An 11,049-nucleotide genomic window follows, 5' to 3' on the forward strand; every position below is an offset into this window, starting at 1 on the left:
AACTGTGAAGAGGGAGTTCAGATGACTTGACTGGAAAGGGAATGGTGAACGTCTGTGGCAGATATGATAGAGGTCCTGAGAGGACAGAAATTTTGCTTAGAGTTTAGGAGCTTATAAAGAGTGATTAACACATCATAAAAACACTGAAAAAGAATTAATGTCATCAAGGAACAACATCATCACCCAAGAAATTATATGAAACCTCCCATACTCTTTCCCTAGTGCTGAGATTTGATCAAATCTCACTTCAGTGTAGCTTCATGAGCTTTGTTCCATTGTAGCAGACAGGATCTGTATGGCTTATCTTGATAGTAAACTCATTCATTAGGTTACATAATGTTTTGCTCTCTGTGTGCCTCCAAGTGGCATAGTTAGCCAAAATATCTATTTGCCCTCATTGTATGGTTTCCTTCGCTGGTGTCCTTTAAGGCCATCTGGTGAATAGACTGGAAATGAGGTGGGGGACAGTGGCCTGAGCTACTCATTGGTATCCTGGCCTTTTCTACTGTTTATTTCCCTGGTCAGCTCAAGAGAGCCCACATTGTTGCTGTTATGAACACACAGAACTGATTGTTTCCTAGCAACACTGAGAACTCATCTAAGATCTATGTGGATTCACAGACTGAACTCTGTCCAGCAGGTTTATTTTGAACTGGCTTAATCCCATACAAACACAACCAAGACAAGGTAGTAGTGCTGCCTTTCATCACTCTATACCCAAAGCCCCAGGATTTTTAAAACTGTTTGAAAACAGACAGCAATTTCCTGAGTTTTCTAGCTCTGCTGATGGAATTGGGTAGCTGAACAGCTTTGGTGAGAACAGGCTAAGAAACACTCTTCTTAGCATTTGATCATGGAAGGATTAAGAGGCTGTATGTTCAAGGCATCAACTTTTGTGTATGTTTTTTGTGGATTGATGAACTCCATTTGTTACATAGGAACACAGGGTGATTAACTTAACCTGAAACCCATTAGTCAGTAGGGCGCCTCAAAGTTAATGAGCGGCAACAATGAATGAACACTTATAAACTGGCATCAGGTAGGGGATGCTGCTGAAGGGGCATTTCTACCTTACACTGCATCCCTGGCTGTACACTCCAACTGCCTCAAGCACTAGCGTTTGTGCATGGCACAGAAATTGTACCAGGAAAACTCATAAAGAAAAAGAAGGCAGCTGCAGCTGAATAATTCCTCAAGAGTACATTTACTTCCAGCAAAAAATCCCACAACTTTTCTTCCTGAACAAGGCCCCAGGTTCTTTGGAATAGATGGTGGTTTACTACTGTGCCAACTAATGCCCTAGGTAAAGGAGATTAATAGATCAGCAAAGACAATATCCTCATGGCCTTTGTCAATGTCAGTCTAAAAGCAGAGTCTGTGTGGGCCTCTGTAACTCCATGTGACTCATCTCTGTGTTGATAAAACAACTTGTTTTTCATTTAAAAGGATAAAGTTACTTTGCAAAGACAAAACCTTTATTGTCTATACATCAGCCCTGCTTTTTCCAAGCTGTATTTTTAAAATAATAGTATTACATTAAATTAAATGTGAGAAAATTGAAATTAAATCATAATAACATCTTTTTTAAAACTTGACATGGATTAATATACTGAACTGCAGGCGCTACTGTTGAGCTCCAGCCAGTGTGCATAAAATTGGAGAATTTATATCCTTTATAAGCAATAATTTTGAAACTCTGGTTTCTGTCTTTGTTGATAAGGAGACAATGATGCTTATTTAATTTACTTTTAATCTAATGTAGTATTGAAGTTCTGACATGGTAAGAGCAGAAGTCATCAGTTGTTATACCTGCAACTCAACTGTGACATTCATATACCTTAACTTTGTTTTGGAAAATCCTGACAAACTCATTTAGATTGGCCTGATAGTTAAAGGTGATGCCTGTAGAAGTCTAGTTAGAGATGTTTTTTCATAACTTACTGTTCTTATAGAATAATTTGTTTCTTTGTCTCCTCTGAAGTGAAATACTATACATATAAAAAATGGCAAAAAATATCCTTGCAATAAAAATCTTTAGAGCATAAATCTCCTTAAATGAAAATTTATTTGCAAGTCTTTTAATGCTCATTGTATTAAAGTCCTTCCCATTTAGAAGCCAGTCTTTTTTTTGAAGGAGGTGCTTGGGGTAAGGTAACAAACCAAAAAACCTGAGTTCTTCTGCTAAAATGTATCCATAAATAAAATAACTAATGAGAGAAAAACTAGAAATTATTGCAAAGCTTGGAATATATCAGCACTCCTTGTTTAAACAGTTAGGCAAACATTGTATAAAACCTGTGAAAATTGCTTAAGATCTAGAATACTTCTGGAAGGGGATATGTATTTTCAGCAAACAGTTTAAGCTAGTTATGTATTTTGCTATAAGATCAATGTGACTGTTAAATAAATAGATGAAATAATCTTAATTAGCTGTAAGAAAAAGCCTGATTTAACCAAGACGTTCCTCAGTGCTAGTTATCAATTTTAGAGTTGTGTATGGGATAATATTAAGATGATTTTTTTTTTGAAAACATTGAGAAAGCATGAATTGTGAGTGAGTATTTTTTAATTAGATCGCAAATATCAGAACACAGTTTTTAACAATCCATTCAGGCAATATTCTGGATTCTTGGGGCTGCATTGCACCACAGAGGTGATTCTTACCAGCTCCTAATGCACCAGTTCTGTGCATTGCTGTCCCTTGTCTCTGACATGGATGTGCTGATAAAAACCTCAGCAGAGCTGGAACATTGCTTTGTTCCCCCCACAGCATGATTAAGATGACTAAGTAGATTCGCCCAGAGTTTCTTCTGAAGTCAAATTCAAGCTTAGCAGCTTTAGTATCAAGAATGTGCACAAATGGTTAAAAGACATTATCACAGCTCTTCCTTCATCACAGCTGCACTGTTATACAGAAGGGGCAACATGGAAAATGAATCCTAAATTCCAGTTTTCATAGAATGTCAAAATTCCAAGAATTTTCTGCAAACTTATGAAAACTTATGTTCAAACAAACATGCTTGAAAGTCTCTTTACTTCACAGAGGGAGAATATGAAAGCAAACATTTAAAATTTGATCTTTATACTTCTAGACTTGCATAAAAGCTGCCCCACGATTTACTTCGCAGGCATCTCTAGTAACAGTTTCACTTCAGTGATATTGCTTGAATATACATAACACTTACTCATTTTAGATGAAATGTTTACCTACTCTTCTATTACTTCTAAGAGTGTGAGGTGAAATGGATTATCCCCTCTTGTGAGCCCTGCTGAGTTATGATGTAATTTTAGTTACTACTGTAAACTCTTGGCAGAGAAAGGCAAAAATACCAAATAAATATGTGTGCGTGTTATAAAGAATTAGTTTCTGTCTTTAATAAAAATGATGAGCATAAGAGTTGCAGTAAGGCAGATGAATGGAATGAGAATAGGACATGGGAACTTGTCATCAGCCCACTGTTTTCTATTATGACAGTGTCAAGTGGGATATCTGAGGCGATGGAAAATATGGTCAATACTATGGGAAAAAAAATAGAGAGGCATTTCAGCATTCTGAGATGGCAGTTATTCCTGCTTCTTTCAGATTGTTCCTCTGGGTTGTCAGGCCCAGATTACTGATCTGGTTCTAAGTGTGCAATAAAGAGGGAATAGAAATGACTGGCTTTGGAGCTGCGCCACCAAAAGCTGAAATCACAGCATGTGAACTGTTGCAGTAATCCCTGCTGCAACAGTGAACCCAGCTGTACCATTCTCAAGGCATCTTAAAGCCATAAAGCAGCACTGCTACTTAGCATGTCCAGCATGGAGCTAACAGATCTTTCCAGGCCTGGCCTTGGGTGCCATTGTTTGGTGCAGAACTGGGAATGGTAAGGAGCAGCTTGAGAGATCTCTCAGTATTTTGCAGCACCTAACAGCGTTGAAGCTGAGTGATGTGCTTATGTTCTACCCCCTGTTAGATCCCAGATGATCTTGCTGGACTAAAGGAATGTCTCAGTGCTGCACAGTTGCTAGTGGGCCACAGCTCACCAGCTTTTGGCTGGCTGGACAGGATGGCATGGAGAATTACACAGCCTACTTCCTTGCTCTAAAATAGGAAAAAATACTAAAATGGCACAAAGGTGATTCAGAAGTTGAAAATTCATACTTCCTTGTTGTGTTGTTGTACCGGCTTTGTAGTGTATTTATTCTGATTAGACTAATTGTAGGATTAATTTATTTTTTTTCCCACTTCAGAAGTATGAGTTTGACTCATATCCAGAATTTCACAAACTGGCTATACCCAGAGATAGGACGCAGGGAACAGTTCTGCTACTGGTACTGAAAGTCACTTACTGTCCCAGCTGATTCATCTTGTCCACAAAGTCAGGACTAAGCAGTTTACTAAACCTGGACTCATTTTGATCCAGAACAGTTTGGCTGAGAGCTATGCAGCTACAACACTAACTTTGGTCTTAAGATTTTTGGTCGCCTTCTGTTATCTTTCAGTGTTTTACAGGATAAAGCTTACATTTTTTAAAGTACTGTGAAATATTTTGTGCTTTATGAAAGATGGGAGCAGATATCCTGAAGTGGATCTTACGTGTCCTTGTGTGAAGAGGATGTGTTTCAATGATACAGTCACTTCAGACACTAAGTTCTTGTTTGCTTCTCTGTATTTTAAAGTTGCAGCTGTATCTCAGAAGGTTTGAACTATGTAGTGATAATTCCTTTTGACTATACTTCCAAGATGCCTAAATAGAAAATTCAAGAAGGAACTATTTGGTAGGTTGCCTCCTGTCACGTGTTTCCTTTCACCTGTTTGGAACTTCTCTCACAGAAACCTGTACACACACTATCAGTTTCAGTGAACTGAAATAATTAATTTCCTTCACTCCCTAGTTCCTTAATCCTTTAATTCTGAAATCATTACTGGAATATAATTTCTTGAATACCACAAGTGCTGCATTTTATCATGGTGAAAAGTTTAAAAAAAGCCCAAGATTCAAATCCTTTTCAAACCAAAGTGGAATAGACAATTGCAGAAACAAAATGCTGCAATCAAATTATGGCATTTTAGTTTTACTTTGACAAATAGATAATACAGTTATAATCTGAGAGCATCAAGAACATGTAGTCTCTCCTTTTCTATTTTTGAAAAGTAGAATGAAATTTTTCAGAAAATAATGTTCTGACACCATCGTTAATGCTTTTTCTTTTTGTACTTACAGAGGACCCCCTTGTTTGCTGCTGTATCTTAACTGAATAATATTAATGTTTTGCCTTTTTGTGTGTGTAAAGTTTTCATTTACTGTCAAGTCAGGTTGGATTGTATGACTATATGGTTTTCCAAGAATTTCCCTAGGTTCTTCACCTGAGTTATCTAAAGACATTAGGACATCATTTAGTTGCTTAAAAGTTTAAGTGGAATTTTGGTGTTTAAATGGTTAGTAGGATTAAAGACACTCTCACATCAAAAGGGTGAATTTTCCCTTCGTCTACATCTTCCACCTCCTACTCCCTCCCCTTCATCCACGGTTGCCTAAATTGCGTCTCAATTTAATTCAGAGAGAAATGAATTTCGAACTCTGAAAAAAATTTAAAAATTAAAGCCGATTTAAAATATTTCAGTTGAAAAAGGACCCTGTCAACGTTTTCTCATTGGATTTCTCGCCAAAAAGTGTCTGGGATTAGCTTCACTTGGCCATGTCAGCACAAAACGTCTCTGGAAACAGTTTCCCCAAAAGCTCGAATCCCCTGTGGCTTTGAAACGCTAATTTCAAGATAATCTAATTAGGCTAATGACTTGCCCACCACCATGCAAGAAAGCTGGGAGAATCTGCTCGAGATTTCCGTGCCTCCCAGACATGCTTTTTTTTTTTTTTTTTTTTTTTTTTTTTTTTTTTTTTTAGTTTTTAGTTTTTATTTTTAAACTCAGGCTGGTGCTAAATAGCAAGAAGCACAAACTTTGATTTCACGGAAGGAGAACAGTCTTTAAAGAGGTAGTTGCTTAGAAGCCAACCGTGTCATGCATTTAAGGAGACATTAAAAAGAAAATAGGTGTTGTCAGTGAAACCATAATGCATACTTAAATATCGATTACATTTCGTCTGTGTCTCAGCATTAAGTCTTCATTCAGTAGGACACAGATCTTGTAAATGTTAGTGTGAGCAGCTGGGACAACAGGCATGCAGGGGTGCAGCTCTGATCCAGCTAATCTCTATGCCTTGATCATTTACAGAGAACGCAAGCCTAGGGGCAGAGAGACGCAGTCTGGAACCCTCGTAAAAAGGTACTGGCTGGGATCTGTCCAAACGTTTTGAAGCTGTAAATTCAGCTTGAACTGTTGACTGACAGAAGATGAAGGAAACCTGAGGGTGTGCAAAGCAGACTCTGAACGTCATCTCAAGTTTGATTAAGTTAGAATCAGCAAATCTTCCTGTTAGGCAATTACTTATTTGGCTCTTTGCGCTTACTGAGCTTGCATGGCAGAATTACAGAACAGAATGAAAGATCTCAAGTTATTAAAAACAATGAGCTGCAAGATAGTAGGAAACCTGTTATAGAAGTTGTGTTGGAGAACTTTCGTTTGCCTTTCACAGACAGATAGAGTTAACCCTGTAAACAAAACCACTTTTTTGTTTGTTTGTTTGTGGTTGTTGGTTCTACTTACTGGATAATAACTGATTTGCTTATGATGTGCCAATCTGACACTTTTTTTTATTTAAGATTGCTCTCAGTGATATGTTTCTCATTTCACTTTCAGACACAGCCTTTTTCCTCTCCTATCGGATTGAACTACAACCTACAACATTTTATTGTTTTGGGATTTTTTCAGTCTTTTTTATCACTTATTTTTGTTGCTGTCGCGGTTGTTAATGTCGTGAGAGGACAGTCATTTCACTAGTGCTCTGTACCGTAATTCGCCTCTCGGGAGGGCCGAGGAGCAATATCGCCGTTCTACGGGGAACCGGGCGGCGGGCAGCTGCGTACCGGCTCGTAGCCCTCGACGGCAGGGCGCTGGGCCGACGGCATGAATCATCCCAACAGGGCTTTCATCACTACAGCACTCACCAGCGGCCGAGTGGGAGCCCTGTCGGGCTGTACAGGGGTCCCTCTCGAGACACACACGAGCGCTGCCGGCCGCGCTCCCGCTTCTCTGCCCCTGCATGGCTGGTGCCGCTCCCGGGCAGCCCCGGCAGCTCGCTGCGGCGGCCGGGCAGGCGAGTGCCGAGCCGCACGGCCAGGCCGGTCCCGTGCCGGCGGTGCCCGGCCGAGTCCCGCGGGCGCCGCGCCCTCGGGCGGCCACCGCCTGCCTGCAGGTGGCGATCGACACCTCCAGCGCCGCCCGCTCGGCACCCCAGCCCCAGGCAGCCCGGGTGTGCGCTGCCCTCGCGCCGCAGCCAGCAGTGCCCGCTCTCTCCCTTGTCTCCCCTCCGCCTCGGCGCTGGTCCTGCGGGATAGCCCAGAGCCACCACTGCCGGGCGCGGAGCTGCGGAACGATTTGTAAAGGGCGGGGGTAAGAGGGGGAGTCGCGGAGAGTTTCTCTGCGGTGTCCCTCCAAACAGGTGGGGACGAAGGGGAATGACATCCCCGCCCACCCGACGATGGCGACCCAGCGAGACCCCCGCGGAGGGGCGGAGGGTGGGGAGTGGACGGGGAGGGGGAGGGGCGAGGGTAAGGAGGCAAGGAGAGGAGGGAGAAAGGGGAGCGCGGAGAGGCAGAGCAGGGAGGAACGGCGCGGCGGCAGAGCGAGGGGCAGCATCTCGGCAAGCGGCGGCAGGAGGGCCGCCCCCACCGCGCGGGGCTGCGCGCTGGGCAGAGGCGGCGGGGATGGGCGGGCGCGGGGCGGCTCCGCCAGCCGCCGTCCTCCGAGCTTCGGCCGCCTCCCGCCGCGCTATATAGGGGAGGGAGGGGTGGTGGAGCGGGGGGTGCCCGGCGTGGCCAAACCGCACGGGGCGCCGATGCCTCCTGCCAGGGGAGCGCACAAGTGACCGGCGCCTCTTCCCATGTCTATCTCCTGAAGCGACCCCCTCCCCCGCCCCCCCGCCCGGCATGGATGTGGCCAACAACACTACCTCCCCAGCGCGCTCCCCCGAGGAAACAAGCAGCCCCGGCCTCGCCGAGGTGACCCTGGGCTACCAGGTGCTCACCTCCCTGCTCCTGGGCACACTTATCCTGTGCGCCGTGAGTGGCAACGCCTGCGTGATCGCAGCTATCGCCCTGGAGCGCTCCCTGCAAACCGTGGCCAACTATTTGATCGGCTCGCTGGCCGTCACCGACCTCATGGTGTCCGTGCTGGTGTTGCCCATGGCGGCCCTCTACCAGGTGCTGAACAAGTGGACGCTGGGGCAGGTCACCTGCGACATCTTCATCTCGCTGGACGTGCTTTGCTGCACCTCTTCTATCCTGCACCTGTGCGCCATCGCCTTGGACAGGTACTGGGCCATCACGGACCCCATCGACTATGTTAACAAGCGAACCCCCCGGCGGGCGGCCGTGCTCATCAGCCTGACCTGGCTTATCGGCTTCTTGATATCCATCCCGCCCATGCTGGGCTGGAGGACGCCGGAGGACCGCTCGAACCCCGACGCCTGCACCATCAGCAAGGACCACGGGTACACCATCTACTCCACCTTCGGCGCCTTCTACATTCCGCTTCTTCTCATGCTGGTGCTCTACGGTCGCATCTTCAAGGCGGCACGCTTTAGGATCCGCAAGACAGTCAAGAAAGCAGAGAAGAAAAAAATCGCCGACACCTGCCTCACCCTCTCTCCGGCCACCGTGAAGAAAGGCAACGGGGACCCCGGCAAGGGCTGGCGGCGGACTGTAGAGCCCAAACCCGGCGCTTGTGTCAACGGCGCGGTGCGGCAGGGCCAGGACGGGACCGCCCTGGAGATCATCGAGGTCCAGCACTGCAACAGTTCCTCCAAGACTCACTTACCGCTACCCAGCGAGGCGTGCGGCTCCCCACCGCCGCCCTCCTTCGAGAGCCGCAACGAGAAGAACACGGAAGCTAAACGGAGAATGGCTCTGTCCCGGGAGAGGAAGACTGTCAAGACCCTGGGCATCATTATGGGCACCTTCATCCTCTGCTGGCTGCCGTTCTTCATCGTGGCCCTGGTCCTGCCCTTTTGTGACAGTAAGTGCTACATGCCCGAGTGGCTGGGGGCAGTCATCAACTGGCTGGGCTACTCCAACTCCCTTCTCAACCCCATTATCTATGCCTATTTCAACAAAGACTTCCAAAGTGCTTTTAAGAAAATTATCAAGTGCAAATTCTGCCGGCAGTGAAGCCCACCACTCCGGGACGGGGCAAGCGGGGTCCTGTTACTTCCTCCACCCGCCTGCCCCGAGCCGCAGTGTGCCCCCGCCCAGCCCCTGCGCAGCGCCGTCCGAAGGGCGGGGGACTCTGGCTTCCCCGCTCCGCGCAGCGCGCCCGAGTCACTCTCTCTACGCCCGCTGGACAAACCCCCCGGATCAGGGCAGGGCTCCGCTGGGGACGCCCAGCCCGGCAGGGCTCCGTGGCCGCCCTCGTCTCTCCGGGCCTCCGTTGCCGGGTGCCGGCGCTCCCGCCTCCCTCCCACTCTCCATCATTCTGGGTAGACTTAGGGTTTGCAGGTCGTTGCTTGTGGTGGCTGTAAACCACAGCGTCTGCCCGAGTAGCATCGGTAAAACAAAACCACCCTATGCAGGAAACCGCCGTGTTGGGGATTATTCTTGGATTTACCAGGCGACTGCGGTGGACTGAGTCCGACCTCGGTCTGGCAGTGTGAGTATGGAGGCTGAAGGCGACTCCTCGAGCAGAGGAAGGAGTTTTGGGCGCGTTGCTTCCCTGTTTGTGAAAACCTCAAGTGGATGTTCTTGGGGAAAAAGCACCCGTGTTTGGTAATCTTGCAAAGTACTTAAAGCAATGTCCCCATCTGCGTTACGTGTGCCTGACAGCTCTCTTGGTATGCTAAGACCTTCCAGTTCACCGGGGTTCCCTTTGTTACAACAGAGGGAATTGATGGGACTTAAAACCCCAACCGCACGCCTCATTATATATACATGGAGATTTATGGGGATTATTTTTTTAAAATGCCTTTGACCGAGTGTTTCCCAGCAAGGAAAGGCTTGGCGCCGTGCGACTGTCCCTGAGTTCACCGTGCACACAACGGCACAGGGAGTTTAAGCAGCCTGCGAAGTAGCGTTTCTTTCTTCCTTTGTTGTTTTTTTTTTTTTTTTTTTTTTTTTTTTCCTTCCGTAAGCCGCTTGAAAGTTTCTCCTGAGACGTTGCGGTTGCTTCGGAGGCAGTCAGCTGCGGCACATTTCGCTCGGGGGAAAAAAAAAAAAAGAGAAAGAAAGACAAACAACAACAAAACGATCCAAACCGATCAACCAAAACATTGCCATGTGCTCCGTGGCGGTAGGGGAGGGGCCGAGAGCATCAGCCAGCGGCAGTCGCAAGTGGGGAAAACAGCATCTCGGCGCAGACTGGAAAGGGACAGGCTCTCTCCTCCTCCGGGCGAGTCCTGCACGACCTTCCCCGCAATATGATAGCCACGGCCAGAAGAAGGCAGTGTCCTGAGGGTTCTCCTTGCCTGACCTGGCCGGTCCCCGGGGCGGATCTGTAAGCCTCTGTTCGCAAAGAGTTCCCGCTCTGCCGCTAGCCCAGCTTCTTGGCCCCGGGAAACCCGGTGTACGTCCCCTTCCCCGCCTGGCCCGGGGTTGGGGCAGGACTGCGTTGCCCGCCGCACAGCCCCTCTGCCCGTCCTGCCCCCCTGCCCCTCCGCTGCCGTGCCCATGCCTCTCCCTCCGGCTGCGGCCGGTACCTGGGGCCGCTTTCGGCCCGGGAAGGAGGGGTAGGCACTGGGCCGGCTGCCGCTTACCCCTGCGACGGGTTGCCTGGAATGAATGCTTGACCAAATATATATATATATATATATATATATACACACATATATTTTTCCTGTTTATTTTTGTGTAATCTGTGTTGCTTGTAAGTAAAAGGGAATGTGAAATATGTGTGTCACGTGAATGTAAGTGTCCAGTAATTTCTGAACTTCAACCGCTTACATTAAACGAAAACAG

The 11,049-nt window shown here is 46.9% G+C and overlaps 1 protein-coding gene across 1 annotated transcript; it reads left to right on the forward strand.

Moving 5' to 3' along the window:
* Positions 1-8,025: 8,025 nt before the first annotated feature.
* On the forward strand, positions 8,026-9,270 carry HTR1A (5-hydroxytryptamine receptor 1A; the record flags this gene model as incomplete). The annotated part of the gene is made up of 1 exon (XM_082302125.1): positions 8,026-9,270. Exon 1 carries the CDS (start codon positions 8,032-8,034, stop codon positions 9,268-9,270), a length of 1,239 nt encoding a protein of 412 aa, XP_082158251.1. The 5' UTR covers positions 8,026-8,031.
* Between the last annotated feature and the right edge of the window lie 1,779 nt (positions 9,271-11,049).

The sequence above is a fragment of the Coloeus monedula genome (assembly GCF_965178545.1).
Source record: "Coloeus monedula genome assembly, chromosome: Z".
Lineage (NCBI taxonomy): Eukaryota > Metazoa > Chordata > Aves > Passeriformes > Corvidae > Coloeus > Coloeus monedula.